The sequence below is a fragment of the Pseudonaja textilis genome, chromosome 1 (genome assembly GCF_049901715.1).
Source record: "Pseudonaja textilis isolate UNSWEBS1 chromosome 1, rPseTex1.2, whole genome shotgun sequence".
Lineage (NCBI taxonomy): Eukaryota > Metazoa > Chordata > Lepidosauria > Squamata > Elapidae > Pseudonaja > Pseudonaja textilis.
Genome location: NC_141990.1, coordinates 62,238,886 through 62,256,844, shown reverse-complemented (window position 1 = coordinate 62,256,844; position 17,959 = coordinate 62,238,886). Strand labels below are relative to the sequence as shown.

Below are 17,959 nucleotides of genomic sequence, written 5' to 3'. Positions count from 1 at the left end.
AGTTTAAAGAACAAGAAAATAAGTTTTGGCTGGACTTCTAAAAAAAAGTTAATGGTAAGAGCTGTTCAACAATGAAAAAGAAGGGAAGGGATGGACTTTTCTTCTTTGGTGCTTAAACAGAGGTTGGATACTCATCTGTCAGATATTGTAGCATGATTTCTCACTGAGCAGGAATTGGAACTAATGATCCATTTCAAATCTTACATGTTACAATTCCATTGTTTATTTTTAACCCACTTTTACTATTGTTATAAATTCTATACTCTTTTCTCCTTCTAATCACCTCACAACAACCCTGTGAGCGGGGTTGAGCTGAGAAAATAACTGGCTCAAGGTCACCCAATTGGCTTTCGTGGGTAAATAGGAATTTATGGTCTCTAGCTATCTAGTCTGGTGCTTTAACCACAAGACCAAACTGGCTCTTTATTGAGAGGCTTGAAAAAAATAATCCAGAATAGGTGAACACATTTCATTCCCTTAAGCATAATTATAACACAGTTGCTTCAGATTTTGTGTGTGTGAGGACTTTCCGACTGACACTAACAAGAGTCACTGGACAGTATGATGGGTGGCATATAAATTTATTAAATAAATCTATTGGAGCCCTTCTCCCACAACTGAAGACATTTCCCATAATTTTACGCATTCAGACATGCTACTGAGTTATCACTCGCTGATTTTGGACATCACACATCCTGTTAGAAAAACAGAGCAGAGCCCTTGGGGCAGATATACACAGAATTGCGTTACTACTGCTGCTGTTTTTAGTTATATTTTTAGAACAACCACGTTGTCTCAACGAACAATAGAGGCTGGCCCCTCAATGCAGTCCCAATGTATTCCTTTTAAAGGGGACGCAAATACCTCAAGCGGAATACCCTGAAAAGTTGTTTAGGGCTGCCTATATATATATCAACTGGACTAATCTATCAAGAAGGCAGAAGCTGATATAAAGGAGTGGGGAAGCAAGGGACGTGCCGGCGCGCCTTCAAAGAGAAAAAGCACCGCAGGGCTGTCTAAAGTAGGATACGACAACCCTGCTCCAGAGCAAGGCGTCCCTCTACCTGGGAGTCCGTGGTGCCCGGGAGAAGCTCAGGCTCGCCTTTCTTTCGGAGGAAAGACGCACAAAACCTGTCCGCCAAAAAGCGGCGCCCAGCCCACAAGCTCTTCCGCCAGGACTGCGTGTCTGCTCGGGGTTGCTACGGAGGTGCCTCCTTCTCCCAGGGAACTTAGCGCGGCTTGGCATGGCGGCTCCCATCAGCCGCTGGACGCACATGGGTTTTTGCCTCGCGTAGGGAGAAGCGGCCGCGTTTTCTCTTTCTTTCTTTTTTTCCCCTCTGTCTCTCTCTCCTCCCTCCCCGCCTTCTTGCCTTTTCCGGGCATCGAATAACGGGGAACATGCGAGCGCTGGAGCGGGTGTTGCTGAGGGGCTTCCCCAGCGCGGCGGAATCCCCCCGGTGGAAACAGAGCGAGGCAGCTTCGGCGGCAGGTAAGCCAGGTCGGGCACCTTCCTTGCTGGCTGGCTCTGCCTGCCTGCCTGCTTGCTTGCCACGGTGGCTCTCCGCAGCTGCTCTGGGTTTAGGCAGAAGGAGACAAGGGAGGGCGGGCCTTCCTTCTTTCTATTCCCCCCCCCTTTCCTCTTTACCTAATACCTCTTAGGCTTTCGATGCATCCTGCCAAGGCAACATGTTTCTGTGGTTTCTTAAAAGACAGCTAATCAATCGGGAAAACTAATCCCCTCCCTGAAAGTTGGGAAGGTTTACGGAGGTAGAGCGGGGATGGGGATAGATGCCTTACAGGTAAGGGTCTGGATTGGTGATTCCAGCTAGGCAGACACTATTCTAATTATATATTCTAATAGAAATATTCAAATGTGTGTGTGTGTGTGTGTGTGTGTAATACATACACACACACACTTATATGAAAATAGAAATATATTCTATTCCAGTATGTGTGTGTGTATAAAATAATACATATATTACACACACACACACAAAATAGAAATATATTCTATTCCAGCATATACTGGAGGCTATTCCATCCAAAGCCAAGACAATGAGGGTCCAAATGACTCTCTCTTTTCCCTTCCTCCTCCCATAAAGAAGACAGACAATTCATGTGCCAAAGCCTCAGTGACTAATATAACTGTCCTGTTGAGGTTTCTAAACCCAGATAACAGCACCCTCCTTTTTTTTGCTACACTTAAGCACATAATAATCAGTGGTGGGATTCAAATTTTTTTTACTACTGATTCTGTGGGCGTGGCTTGGTGGGTGTGGCAGGGGAAGGATACTGTAAAATCTCCATGCCCATCCCACTCCTGGGGGAAGATTACAGCAAAATCTCATTCCCTCAACACCCCACTAACCTACTTTCAAGCTCCATTGTCCTGTGCAGGGCAACAAAAGAAGACCCAGCCGATTAGCTGAGGCAGAGAATAGATGGGGGCAGGGCCAGTCAGAGGTGGTATTTGCTGGTTCTCTGAACCACTCAAAATTTCCACTACTAGTTCTCCTGAACTGGTCAGAACCTGCTAAATACCACCTCTGATAATAATGCCTTTTGACTTTGCATTTAAACATTTGTCTTCCTCTTATTGAATCTGTGATAGAGATCTCTTTTCAATTCAAACTGTTTTTGATTCTTCTTTCAGTTCCAATAGATCTAATAAACCCTCTTCTGTTAGACACCACGGACCAAAGGGGTTGAATTGTCATATTGAGTATGGCCAGTATACAGTACCCTTTACTTGTCTTTTGCACCAACTCTGAAGACAATAATTGGATCTCGGCTTGCATTTCTAATGAATTTTTGCTAATGTAAACTTCCTCATTTATACTTTTTCCAGAGTACTAGTATTGGCAGACCTAGATGATTATTGTGTTTGATTATATGATTATTGGTTATATTGAAGATTTTCCCCACTGGGGGAAGGGGATAATACAACTTGAAAAAAGGTAATTAATTTTGCAAAAATTATTTAAGAACAAATTAGATGACAAATCACATTCATTAGACTTCTTGTTATTTATGGATACTCTTGTTTATCCACTACTTCCTTTTGGGCTTAGTACTTGTTCAGTAAATATAGGATAAAAATTAGATATGACTAGTTTTCTAATAGAGTTGACAGGAATGGACATTTTTGAGAACTATATACAATTCTTTTCCCTGTTGGGAGATGTCCAAATGTCAGATAATCATGTAGAATGCAGGACACATATAAATCACTCACTCTCATTACTTTAATTTTCAGAAAGTGGATCATTATTGCAGTTGTTGTTGGAAGGGAATTATGAATCCATCTTTCTAAGTAAAGCAGTCCAGAATGTCTTCACCATGTCTTCAGGAAAAGAGGACACCATTGAAAACTACCTGGAAAAGCAGATACAAGCTTACCTAGATTGTTCTTCAGCAGACATAGATTCTATTGAAAGGTAAATTGTTTTGAGAAGAATAATGCTTTGCTTGCATTTGAACCACAATACATCCCCCCTCCAATGCCCAATTTCAAATGATCTCAGAAAATATTCAGAATGTGTCTATGGAGATTCTCAGTCATCCAGGTCACGGTTATCCCAAAGATGCTTTTCCAAAAGGCAGCTGGACTTTCTTGGTTTTTCCTTCTTCAGATCTGAAGAAGATTCTTGGATGAGAAGTGAAACGTTTTTAAAGAAAAAAACAAGTCCAGCTGCCTTTTGGAAAAGCACCTTTGGGATATTCAGAATGTGTATTATAAGTATTGTGGTGTTCAATGTTGTTTTTATTGGCTTCAGCTGTAATGTGGGAGTAGCTCATTCCCTCCCTGTTGTTACTACAGTAATGGAAAATACAATATGCCACTTCATGGGATGAATTAGGACATGCATTGTTAAGATTTGCGATAATAGAAAATTATGTTTGCTTTAAATGCCCAAAGTAGGCTTCCCATCTTGGTTTTTCCATTGTTCTTTCATTTAGTAGCCTGAGTTTCAGGAGAAATTTTGAAAGGAGATATACCTACTCCATGTTCATATCTTCACATTTTACTGGAAACTGTACCTGAAAACTTTAGTAATGTGAGATTTCTGAGTTTTGTCCTTTTCAGTCACTATATCCATTTGTTGGTTTTGCCCAGACTGTACTACATGTAATTAAAATACCATTGAATAAATAAACATTCCTTGTTTATACTTAATATTATATGCTCAGTTTATGGTTTGGGCTTGATATTTCACCTGTAACATTACTGAAAAAAATGAAGATGCGTTTCCTTTAGCTTCGTTCTGCTATCTTTCAGCCAGCCATTCTTGTACATTCAAGCCTCTGTTCTCACCAAAACCAAAACCTCAAAGATAAATGTTTTGGCTGGGTTTATGCATGACATCAAGACATAATTTGTTTAATCATGGCTTGTTAAATGGCTAGTCACATGTTTCACAGTAACTCAAAACTAAGCGTGATATGAATTTTGTCTGTCAAATTAGTATTTGGTGGTTTAATGATTTGAATGAATTGTAGTAATTATAGTAACTTGAGATATTAATCTTATGTCTGAAAGGACTCTTAAGGGAGACTTAGATATGAGGTGTGTTGTATTCACACACTTTCAAGGGTTCCTTTTATGCCTTATCTAGTTACATGATTTTTAATTTTCTTCACCATTCTGATTTAGTAGTTTTGGGTAGATTTCCACAAAGAAAGGCATATGAAAATATTGCCAGTTATGAAATCATAAATTTCATTTATCATCTTTCATTTTATTATAGACTGTATCTAATGATATACATGCACAGAGTTAGGATTGTTCTAAAATTTCAAATGCAGTAAATATTGTTGCAGTACAATGATTCCAAACTTATTAACAGGTTTACCTTCCATCTTAGCCTGTTCTTCTTCCACATTAATTAGTGAAAGACAGACTTCAGTTTCCTTGATATAGCCAAAATAATTGTTGGCTTTTCTAGTACTTCTGAAATTTTAGGAAATCAACTGTATCCAAGGATACCTGAATGGAGGCCAGAAGATATTTCTCCTCAGGCTATTCTCAGCAATCAGGAGACTTAAAAGGAAACCATGGTAAAGAGGAATGTTGACTTTGCTTGTTGTAAGCTGGCTGGGAAAGACATAAATGAAGATCACATGACTCTTGGACACTGCAACTGACATAAATACATGCCAGTTGCTGATCACCCAAATGTTGATCATGTGATTATGGGATGTTGTAACAGCTATAAGTGCAAGTACCAATCATAAGTCACTTTTTCAGGGCTATTGTATCTTCAAATGCTCACTAAATGAATGATTGTAAGTTTAAGACTACCTATATTTACTCAAACAGGCTTTCTGCTCTTAGACATTCACCAAATGTTTTGTTTTGACAACATCTTCTAAAACGTTCTATGTAAACCATAGGTTAGTTATTAAAGAATGACAATTTCTGTTCTGTATTCATGTTTATATAAACACAACATCTTCATGTGTATTCTAGGCAAAGTGTGGTGTTCCTCCTTGGTGTAGGAAGTTTACAGCTGTTTGCGCAGAGCAACTGGACTGGACCTCCTGTTGACTTACAACCTCAGGATTTTCTTCCACCTGAAATATTGCAACAATATAATGAGGTATTTTCCCCCCAACTTCAAATAGTTGTGTGACTGAAAAATGCTTCTTTTAGTACTAGAAAAATGGCAAATTGCCAGCTAATGTTATACATACCATTTTTATTTATTTCAGATTTAAACATAAATATATGATGCTAAGAAAGGAAAAGTGATAAACATAAATTATAATAGTAAACTATTTAGGTTGATCTTTGGTCTTTACAGTACATTCTCCTTTGGTTATATTTGAAGGTTTAGTTGTTAAACAATCTCACAATTTGTTTATTACAATTCCTATCTGCGCTATTAATTGTTAGTGGTATGTAGGACAGTTTTCTGATCTGTATTGGTAAACCAGGTAATTTGGATTGGATCCAATGATGTACTGCTGATGGGACAGGTGCTTCTTCCGGATGAATTATCTGATTCTTTGAATTGTCTCAGAATTTGCAATAGAAGATTTAGTTTTCTTTTAACTGTACAATCTCTTCATTGTCATTATTTGACATTGTTTCTTTCTCCTAACTAATATCATGCCGGTATGTTTTCCCTACCATCACCATTTAAATTAGGTGAACAGTCATTGCTGGTGGATTGGATTCTCCGTCCCTGTGAAACCTTCCCTTTGGGGCAGATTTTTTATGCAAGAGAATTTAACTAACTTTGGATATAGCTAAAGCTAGGTGACTCAGAATAAGTCAGGTAAATGCAGAGCATTTGCAGGGGTGCTTGCAAAATTCCCATTTTCAATGCATTTTAACAGTCCCCTTCCTCTCCTCTAGAAAGTTTGGTCCAGCTGCTTTGAGAGTCTCCCAGGTTGTTTCTTTAATCCTACTCAAACATAACTATTGTGGTGAAAGTATTGCCATTTATCACGTATGCACTTGTGCAGACTCTAATGAAGAATGTGAAGCAGCCATAAAAGTAAACCGTTCAAAGAAGGTGGTTCCCCTCCTATATGAGCTTTTCCCCCAGTGCCAGTGCCAGCATGGCAGAGATGGCAGTAAAGGAGAGGATGACCTGTAGTAATTATCATAGTAATTACCTGTAGTAATTATCATAGTAATGTAGCAATATGAAGCAGTCGCATGTCATTTGTGAGTTGCAGACAGATGCTGCCTTTGTCTTCCATTTGCTCCAAAGGATCTCTTTGAAACTGAATCCAAAGCATTACAGGTAGTTCTCGACTTACAACGGGTCACTTAACTGTTCAAAATTATGATGGATGCTCCCAAAAGCTACTTACAACCCATTTTTGCAGTTACGATGGCGGCACATACGTATCCCACACAATGCTTGATTGTGTTTTGGGTGCTTGGCAATTGGCTCACTTTTATGGTTGTTTGCAGTGTCCTGCAACTGCAATTTGTATTCTGTTTTGCTGATTTCCAGTGTTTATTTTTGGTTTCTGGCAAAAAAAATGCCCATTGTGGAAAATTGGTTCCATTAAATCATGGTGTTCACTTAACAATAGTTGCAAAGAATGTCAAAAAAAATCAGATCTGGTTATATGATGCCATGACTTAACAACTGTAATTCCAGGCTCAACTACCATCATAAGTTGAGGACTATCTGTACACAGCCACTAAACCAAAGTGGTTTAACATGGATGTTGTATTGTGTCTTCTAAAATAATGCAACTAATATGACTTTCTTTTTTACTGTTTCCAGACCAGTGCATTGTCAACTGCTATCTTAGGAATGCTGGTTCTAGATGGTGAATCAATATACAGCTTGGCCTCCCAACCTATCTTGTTGATGCTAGCTAGAGTCATCCTTGTGAATTCCAGAAACAAGCTAGAAGCTATTCAGGTAAAGAAAAACATGGTTGAATAATTGTTCTTCTTTCCAAATTAGGAACCATTAAAGGGTCAAGAAATTACCCATGTTTTTCAGCCGATGCTTCTTTTAGATGTTATTTTAGTCTCTCACAGTCGTAGGAAACTAATGCAAGCACGTAGATGCCAAATAATATTTTGAATATTGGAAGGTCCTTTAAATTTGATTGATCCATTTGCCTTTGCAGCTCACTTTGTCATACTTCATATCCTGGTGAGCCCCTTGTGAACTTTTCTGAGTTCTCCCTGGACTGTGACTAAACTTGGCATTTTCAGACAAAAAATCAAATGTTCTGCCTCCGAGTTGTGCGTCATTATTTATTGATTGGATTTATGTTCCACTTCTTTGTTCAGGGATTGCTCACGGGTGTTAATGTAAAAATATGAAGGTACAAATTAAAACAAAAGGTAGCGACAATTCAAATGGCAAATACTAAAGAAAACCCACCCATATTTGATCTAGACTACAGGGTTAGGGTTAGGATCTTTTTCAAATCTTCTCACTATTAAACACTGTTTAAGTGCCACGTGCATGAAATAAAACCAAAGCGAGATAAGTGGATCTGATGTTTGAAAATATATATTTTTTCTCACTTTCAGACATTGCCCTGGTGGACACTGCGATGTATTAATCTCCACCAGCAGCTGCTAGAAGAAAAGTCACCTGAACTCTTTGCTGTTGCCCAGGCCTGTATACAACAAGGTACAATTGACATTGTCATTAACTATTAATAGAGATTCATTCTTAGTTTATAGGGATTGAATTGCTACCTTATTACCTTATTTTTTAAGGATTCTCTTTAATCTGAGAAAATCCTAGGAGCAAATGACTTTCAATGCATTTTGTTTCTGATTTAGGAAATCCTTATTCAGAGGTTAAGAATAACCCTGGTTATTCTTGGAAGGGGATGAGACTAATGAATTGTAATCAGTTCTGTCCATGGTTTGTCAAGCATATCATCTCTGCTAGAGAATTTGGCTTCTTCCACTTAGAGTAAGCCTAAGAAAAATATCACAGTGCTTTCCTAAATGTCATAAAGTAGCAGTGGAAAATCAGCCCTCCAGATGTTGTGAAACTACCACGTTAATATTGAGAGATGCTGGTGGTTCAGCAGTATTAAGACAATTTCTTTACATTCATAATCAGCAGCTTTAAAGGACTATTATGATTATGTTTGTAGACGTTTGCCTTTTGATATTGTTTCTTTGGGGATATATTTTTAGCAGTTGTATGGTGAGGGAGGGTTTTTCTTTCCTTTGTTTTTATGGGGAGAAAGTAGCTATGCATTTATACTTGTGTGAGTGTGTGTGTGTGTGTGTGTGTGTGTGTGATTGTATGTAAGGAACCGTGATGGCACTGTGGTTAGAATGCAGTACAGGTAGTCCTCGATTTATGACCACAATTGAGCCACAATATTTTTGTTGCTAACTGTTAAGTGAATTTTGCCCCATTTTATGACTTTTCTTGCCACCATTGTTAAGTGAATCATTGTAGTTATTAAGGTAGTGATCTGGTTAAGAGACTCTGGCTTCCCAATTGACTTTGATTGTCAGAAGGCCGCAAAAGAGGATCACGTGATTCCAGGCCATTGCAACCCTCATAAATATAAGCCATTTGCCAAGCATCTGAATTTTGATCACGTGACAATAGGAATGCTGCGGTTGTAAATGTGAAAAACAGTCTCTATTTTTAGTGCTGTTGTAACTTCGGTCACTAAATGAACCAGAGGTGGTATTCAGCAGGTTCTGACCAGTTCTAGAGAAACGGTAGCAGAAATTTTGAATAATTCGGAGAACCAGCAAATACCACCTCTGACTGGAGATTTTACAGTATCCTTCCCCTGCCACGCCCACCAAGCCATGCCCACAGAACCGGTAATAAAAAAAAATTGAATCCCACCACTGAAAACAAACTATTGTAAATCCTTGAGCTTACAATAGTTTACAGAGCTTAAAAGCTTACAGAGTTAGCAGTAGTTCAATCCTGACCAGCTCAAGGTTGACTAAGCCTTCCATCCTTCCGAGGTGGGTAAAATGAGGACCCAGATTGTTGGGGGCAATATGCTGTCTCTGTAAACCCGGTTAGAGAGGGCTGTAAAGCACTGTGAAGCAGTATATAAGTCTAAGTGCTATTCCTATTGTCTTTGTGTCATTATTGACTCCTGGCAATTGCTTGGATTGGTCCTTGCAATTTTCCCAACAAGGCTTTTTGGAAGTGGTTTGCCATCTTCTCAGGGCTGAGAGACAGGCACTGGTCCAGCTGTGTTTGTGCTTAAGGTGGGAATAGAATCCTTATTCCCCTAGTTTCTAGCCTGATGCCTTAATCACTACCTCACACTGGCTCTCAGTTTTTTGTCTAGTGTGCTCTCACAGTGTGTGTCTATTTCATTATTTTTTTTAAATAAAATATTTTGGGCAGCATTGATACAATTTTAGCAGAGTAGAGTACTATGGCTCGGAGCAGTATTTGTGCAGAAAGTTCTTTGGTGCAACATGCTTTGTCTCTGTGATGTTGAGTTTTTATGTAAAGAGTCTATGTCTCTTTCTCAGCAACATCACTTCCCTGTTTATGGAATTAAAATGGTTGTGCGTTGTGGGAATAACTGTGCAATTTCATATTTGGAAACCTAATCCTCATCATTTCCTTAAGTTTGGTGGGGAAGACAAGCAAGAGAACCCATGCAGATTTTCAGCAGTTTTAGCTTTAGCTGTATTTTCTTTGCTGTTCTGACTTGGGAACAACATCCAGACATACCAGAAATAAGCCAGAGATCTGTCCCTGGACATAAAAGCATGTTTAAAGCAAGTCAAAATTTATAAACTCAAGTGCAAAAGAAAAAAAAAATTAAAAGTATGATTTGAGGTTCAACTAATCCCTATTAAACTGATGAAACCCTGAATTAGCATTCTGTCCAGAACCAGGTCTGTTCTGCATCAGATTAAGCAATATAATAAGGCTATGCAGTCCTCCGGTTTCAAAGGGGAAAACTGATTTAGAGTATGCATATGTATGCATATTGCATCTCCTTAAATCAATGGCTTCTCCACTGTGATCTTATGAGAAGATACAGGTCCATTAAGAATTAGCTGGCATGTACAACATTCATGCATATGTGCACTCTGAATCTTTGAAATTGGATCATTGAGTAATTATCCACTTATATTTCCTTAGGCTTAAAATTGCTGCAGGATCAATTCAAAGACCTATGACTGTGAAGAAAATAGTAATATAGCAAAAGTTATCCCATTTGTGCTTGGTTAGAGGAGATCACTGGATAGAAAATATATTATAAACCGGAATTATTTTTACTTTGAATTATGACAGAAAAATATAATAAAGAGGAGGTTTATCTAATAATACACATCATCACAGCAGCAAGAATGACTTTTGCCCAAAAATGGAAAAATAGAGAAATTCCCGATGAAGGTGAAGTGATAAAGAAGATATGTGCTGAAATGGATAGATTGACTCTAGAATTAAAAAATAAGAATGAGACAAAATACTACAAGATATGGAATGAATTTTATCAATGGTGGGAAAAGAAAGGAAGGATCCAGAATAAAAAAATAAACAGGATTTGTAGAAGGGGTAATCACAGATAAAAACTAACTGTACAAATGTATAAATGTATATAAAATATGTATTACATATTATAACATGTATGACAAAAAGGAATGTCAGGATGATCACACCGTGTCCAATGTTTTAATAAATTAATCAATGAAATATTAAAAAAGATTGGATTTTGGTAATTCTTAAACAGTTGATAAAAGACTCTGTGTGGCCTCATTATATGGGTAGGAAATATATTCTCCTTATGTTCTGCTTGTAGGATGATAAACTAAAAATTGGGACTTTAAAAAAAATAAGATGCTGCCACTTAAAATAATGTACTTGTTTATTTTTCTTCTTACAAAATAATATTAATCTTGATTTAAACTAAGATGTAGTAATGCTGACTAATGCTTCTATGAAGGCAAATTAGGAAATCAGGCAAATTAGGTTTGCAAGATAATACATTATACTTTATAATGTATACTTAGCATCTTTTTATAGAAAGTACATCATTGCACTATGACTTTCATTTTAAAAACATGAAACAACACTTGTTTCATAAATAGAAAATATTTAATAGATCTGTCATTCAGTTCATGAGTGCAAAATTATAATTCTTTTATACATTTTAGATATAAACATCCAGTTTTTGTTCTCTCTCTTTTTCAATAAATAAGTAAATCCCTTCTCACCCTGTGTGTAGTATGTGTCTTCCTCAATCTTGGGTCCTCTAGTCTACTAGAAGCCTGGAATTTGACGGTTCTGTGCAGTATCTTAGCTATACACTGCACTCTTCTGGAGAGCTCTGATGTTGGTCCTGGGATCTCTTGAAGCCTCTCCGCTGGCTCCACTATTCATTGAATTAAAGGCTTTTCCTAAGGTCAATCCAGGCTGCTCGCAGATTGGTCTGTCTAGACCTCGAGTCTTGGATGACACTTTATCTCTGAGCAATTGATGTTTTGAACCTCTGATATTGCTCCCCAATGCCATTCTGTGCTCATGTACTGATCTGTATGGTCCTGTGACTTGATGATTATGATGCCTGATAGGACTTCCCATGTTGTGGGGAGCCTGGTTGTCACCTGGTAGTTCCCTTGTGGAGATCTGTTAGCCTATCTGGGTGGGAGCTTGCTGCTAGTAGCTGGCTCATCTGTGCTGCTAGGTATTAATGCACCACCGTTAGTTTCTTTTACTAGTAGATATATATGGATTATGTTCAGCCCAGGTGCTGCCCAGTTTTCATGTTCTTGATCTGCTGTTGGATGTCTGTTACTCTGATTGTGAGTGGTTCCCTTCTGGGAGATTGATATGATCTGCTTTCAGGTCCTGCAGCCACTCTGACTGGTATTATGTGTCTTCTCTTTCTTCCATATGTTCTTCCAGTACTGTTCAGTTTCTGCTATTGGTGACTTTGCTGCTACTGTGTTGTTGTGCTGCAGTTGGAAGTATAGCTTGGCTGGTTCTTTGGAGATCAGGGCATTTATCTTATTGACCTCTGCTTCTCTGGTGTATCTCCTTAGTTTGGTAACCAGTCTTTCTTTAGCAGTCTCTAGGACTCTAGATGGAGTCGGGTCCTTATATTTTTTCAGTAGGTGATTTTCACACCTTTCTGTAGTTCTACAAGTTGAGCAATTACTTTCTGAGTTGCTTTAATTTTCACCTGTAACCTCATTTTCCAGGGATGTTATGTACTATCTTTCTTGATTGTATAGCCAAGCATCTCTACGGTTACAGCTACAGTAGCCTATACCACTTCAGTGGTTTGAGTTACAGTGGGGCTCTGTTGGCATCTTCTAGCATACTGTCTGATGGTAGTTCTCCCCTGAGTCTTGGTAATCTGTTTTGAGGGTTGGCTGTAGTTAGTTTGTCTTACAAAACTGTAAGTTTTGTATATGTATAGTTGGTCAATCTCAAATTGTGAGAAGAGTTTGCTCTTCACTATTTTGAAGCAATGATTAACTAGCTGTCTCACCATTAGGGTGTTTGGAGGCCTTCCATCCTTTCCTCATATGTTTCATATATCCCCTCTCTCATTAGAGTTTTACTGTTGTGGAATATACATAGAATGCTAATTCTAACAATTCTAGATTCCTTTGTCTAGTGACTAGTCCATGTATGGTTTGTTTCAGTAGCCCACTTATTGTCAGATTGTCCTATTTTCTGAAGGTCTGATGCAGGTCTTGTTAATCTGGGTGGTGACTGAGACAGCATGATTCTCTTAGTTCAGGTCACTCTTAGGCAAAATGTTAGGGGTTCTTAGCAAGGCACTTACTGCCAAGGTAGGTGCCACCCAGGATTTGAACCTGTCTCCTGCATCAAAGACTGGTGCTCTAACCACTACACTATCCAGCTGGTGTGTGAAGATATGTGCGCGCATACCCATCCAGCTTCCCTTTAGATTTGAAAACAGATATAAAACCACATGTTCTCTGACTACAATAAGATTGTATTACTCTTTATCTTGTCTGTGTCCTTGACCAAATATTTATGAAATGTTTTAAAAATAAATTGCTTTACTTCTGGGAAAACAGATTATTTGGAGATGAATATATGCCTGTAATTCATCCACTCTTTTAAATTGATCTAAAAATAAGCCTTTTTTCATCTTAGAGATGTGAACTTTATGTCAAGTGTTTCATTCTTAAGACCTTTTTTTTTTTTTTTTAAATACTGCTTCTGGTACAAATGATTGCATGTGGGTTTGAAGAAAAAACTCTATGCAGGAAAATAATGCTTTTTTTCAAGGTTGCCGGGTTTTTTTTGTCCAATAGAGCAATGAAGAAGTTTTCAGTTATTGATTAAGATTGACATTTGGAATATTACATATGTTGAACAGATTCTCTTTTTCTCTCCCTTCAGTTTTTCTCCCTTATGTTTCACCTTTGCTTATAATTATATTTTACCACTGATATATTGGTCTCTTCAATGCTCAGAATTGTTTCCTAGATTAATATTTGCTCTGAGGTTAATGGTGTTTATCATTTTCTGAAACCAGGTTTAGAAGACCAAATTCAGACCAACTGCCAAGTATCTTAGCCACTGGTTTTGGTCTCAACAAATAAGGGTCTCCATCTCTCATAAGATAATTTTTTTTGCCCTTAAGCAAAAATATAATATATATATACGTATATGTATTGGAAGGAGACAGATAGAAATATAGCTAAGTGTTAAGTGTCATCTACTCAAATATTTAAAGTTATACAGAAAAATGGAGTATGGATTTGAATAAGACGGTATGCAAACTAGGCCTTAGCAGGTCCTAAAGCGATTTCAGACTTTATAGCAGTGCTGGCTAACCTTTTCGTCGTCGTGTGCAGAAAGTGTGTGCATGCCTGTGGGCGCGTGTGCCTGCACCAATAATGCAATGAGTGTGTGACATCCCCGTCCCCCCACACATACACACGTGACCCTCCCCTGTGCATACTGCATGCCTCTGTGCATGCATGCGCGCGCCCCCCGCATGCACCACACGCCTCTGTACAAGCATGCGCAAGCCCCACTGCGCCCCGGCTTCCCCATGCTTGTGCAGCAGATACCCAACAATCAGCTGGCTGGCAGGAGGCACGCGCACATGCGCAGTGGATCAGTCCCAGGTGACGGCTTGCGTGCTAGCAGAAATGGCTTTGCGTGCCACTTCCGGCACGCGTGCCATAGGTTCACCATCACAGCTTTATAGTCTTATAAATGCTGACCATCAAAAGTTAAAACAGAAAATGAAGTGTGTGTATGTGTCCGTGTCCGTGTCCGTGTCCCTGGGGGCGGGGAGGCTCTTGGATATTTATGTATCATCTTTCACAAGAGTTTTGGAGGTTGCCAAACTGGGAAGTTTGTAGTTAAAACATTGGTGTATGAAAATGCAGATGAAACAGGTCCGCTTTCAATTTAAACTTAGTTTATTTGCCTAGGGAGTAGTAAATCTGGTATGTATTTTTCTGCTTTTTGTTATTTTTTCTTCACATTCTGTTTCTTAATTTTTCTTTTCCTTTTTTCCAGTTTCTGAAATTGAGACTTTATTCAACGATGATGAATGTTGGCATCTTGCTGTTCAATTTCATCTCGAATGTGCTTACACATTTTTGAATTATTATGAGTATAAAAATGCGAAAGAACATTTCCTTGCAGCTAAAGACATAACTAAGTTACAGATTGAGTTGACAGGTATGTTCTTTTCCAAGTTCTTGAATATTAATCTTTAACCCTAACTGTGCTGCATCGCTTGAAAATTTACAAAAGAAAGAAAATGGCAAAACACTGAAGAGGGCAACAGTCTCTATAATACTTTTGGTGTGGCTCTAAGAAATTCTCTTCATTAAAATTCTAGATTAGTTTCAACAGTTTACTAAAATTGCAGTAAAATTCTGAAAATCTGTGGAAGTCTGAAGTCTTTTATAAATGCAGGAGGATTTTCTATTGCTATCTTCCCCCGTATGCTCTCTCAAATGTGTCTTGGAAACACTTTGGAATAAATTTTGTGGCTATGTGAATTCTGTAATAGGAAATGGCATTTCTCCATCCCTCCTGTATTGATTTGCTAAATTTGCATCTATCCTTCACCAAAAGATGGACCAATACACCAATAAAACATTAATGAAAGGCAAATATAATAAAATCAAAATAGACATAAGTGTTGCAAAAATTAATAAAAACAATTTATAGCAATCAATTTGCATATAGTTTCTTGGCTCATGATCCAATTTAAATGTGTTTAAATGTTGTTGAGGGGAAGGTTGTTAAAAGACACAGCTAGCTGACCTCTTGGCAAGGAAAGTCTTCCCTTGAATCTCTGTCTCAGATGTTTGCAGAACCTTAAAGCTGAACAGATTCACTTAAGAGAGACTGAATATAATCTCATTCAGGAAAAGAGTTTTTAGATCTCCGTACCACCTGTTTAATCATGCTGTGTAATAGAACGGAAGGCAGAGAAAGCAGAAAATCCACCTTACACTTACAGAAGCTTTTGCTGAATCCCGGGCTTCTTTCATTAATGGAAGCGAACTATCCAACCCTTTGTTTGGAATGTAACACACATAATTTTATATATGTTATTGTGACTTCAAAATGGCAGATTTTCTATTTTTCCCCACTCTCTTTGCTTGAACTCAGTATATATTATGAAAATTCCAGCACCATAATAAAACATATCTATACATAATCTGTTCTTTCTTGGTATTTTTCCAAAGGTTAATCAGTTTAATGAAGTCCCCCATAACCCAGTTTAAGCCATTTATCTTCACTGACATGCAGGACAAATACCCTGTTATAAGAGCAATATAACGTGCATTGCATATTTCTAGTAGACCTGGAGAAGAGGAATGCTATTGTGAAAAACACCTTTTGAATAATATTCCAGACACTTACCTGCAGTCTGTAGCCTCAAAAACCCTTGAAAACCAAATTAAATCTTAGAGACCAAATTGAACACAGCAAGATTCTGCCCTCCCGTGTCACACCCAGATTGCTTCACATGATGCTGATAATGTTGTATGTTCTGATGTGAGAGTTTTGAAAAGTGTGGATACATAATTGTGTGCATTGCATTTGGCCATTGACAGCCATTCTGCACTTTAGAGCTGCCTGAAGGAAAACAGCATTAAGGATAATAGCCAAAAAGTTTCTTTTACAAGAAAGAGAAAGAATATGTAGCCACAGGGTGCAGCCACAGGGAAAAAAGATAGGAGAATGGAAAGTGTTAGCATGCACAAGAGAAACTATGACAACATGCTACCAATACATCCCATTAACTAGAAGACAGAGTTGGAAGGCTAGAGAATTAAGTCTCAGGGGAACAAGTAAGTGTTTTCCCCTTACCTATGCAAGTTCTGAGACTTGAATCTTCGTTTGAAGAGCTCTCCACAATCTCATCCATAGAAGATTTGTCATTGGTTCCAGTTTGTACCTGATTCACCTCCTGCATTGCATACAGCCTGTCCCACCAGGCTTTCTTGGCAGGGCTATCCTTGTGTTGTCAATTGACCTTAATTTGGCAGAGAATAGAGGATTCATGGTTTATTACTCCAACTAAATGAATTCCATTCTCTTCTAACAGAGTTCTATTTTAAAGCTACCTGGAAGAAGAATAGCTTTAGCTGTTCATAAGTAATCACATTCTAGTAGATTACAATGTATTAACATAGTGCCCAGGTGACAGGAAAGTAATTGTCCCATTGTACTTTGTCTTGTTCATGGCCCATTTTGAATAGTTCAGTTCTGGATACTACAATCTAAAAAGAATATTTGACAAACTAGAGTACATTTAGAGGAGGATTATTAAGTTGGTGAGGGGGCTGAAAACAAAGAAGATGGGTGTGTTTAGCCTGCAGAAAAGAAGATTAAGGGGAGATGTGACAGTACTTTTGAGATATTGAAACAATAATGGAGGAGCTGGAGTTGTTCTGATTGTGTTCTCTGCCACAATCAGAACAAATGGATTAAAGCTGGATAGATTTAGGTTGGATATTTATTTTTATTTTATTTATTTGATTTGTCAATCACTTACAAGATAATAAGTATAAGTATAAACATGAGTAAGAATACAGGAAATAGGTATGAATAAATGGGGACAATAGGACAGGGACGATAGGCACAATGGTGCACTTAGGCATACCCCTTACAGACCTCTTAGGAATGGGGTGAGGTCAATAGTGGTTAGTTTGAGGTTAAAGGGGTGGTGGTTAGAGGATGTAACAACAGAATCAGGTAGTGGATTCCAGGCATTGACCACTCTGTTGCTAAAGTCGTATTTTCTGCAAATCACATTTGAAGCGGTTTACATTGAGTTTGTGTCTGTTGTGTTATCTTATATTGTTGTGGTTGAAGCTGAAGTCGTCATTGACTGGTAGGACAGTTTAGCAGATAATTTTGTGTGCTATGCTTAAGTCTAACCATAAGTGGCGTAGTTCAAGGTTGTCCAAGCCCCAAATCTCAAGCCTGCAGATATAGGGTATTCTGTTGCAAGCAGAGGAGTGTCTTCTCGTGAAATACTTCTG

At 38.2% G+C, this 17,959-nt stretch overlaps 1 protein-coding gene across 1 annotated transcript in view; it reads left to right on the top strand.

The window, feature by feature from the left end:
• The first annotated feature begins 1,211 nt into the window (after positions 1-1,211).
• Positions 1,212-17,959, top strand: part of TTC27 (tetratricopeptide repeat domain 27) — an 83,470-nt gene continuing 66,722 nt past the window's right edge. Inside the window, exons 1-6 of the mRNA XM_026695524.2 lie at positions 1,212-1,489; positions 3,257-3,437; positions 5,471-5,600; positions 7,251-7,391; positions 8,018-8,120; positions 14,967-15,131. Coding sequence (XP_026551309.2) covers positions 1,399-1,489; positions 3,257-3,437; positions 5,471-5,600; positions 7,251-7,391; positions 8,018-8,120; positions 14,967-15,131 — 811 coding nt within the window. The 5' untranslated portion in view covers positions 1,212-1,398. The remainder of the gene's footprint in view (positions 1,490-3,256; positions 3,438-5,470; positions 5,601-7,250; positions 7,392-8,017; positions 8,121-14,966; positions 15,132-17,959) is intronic.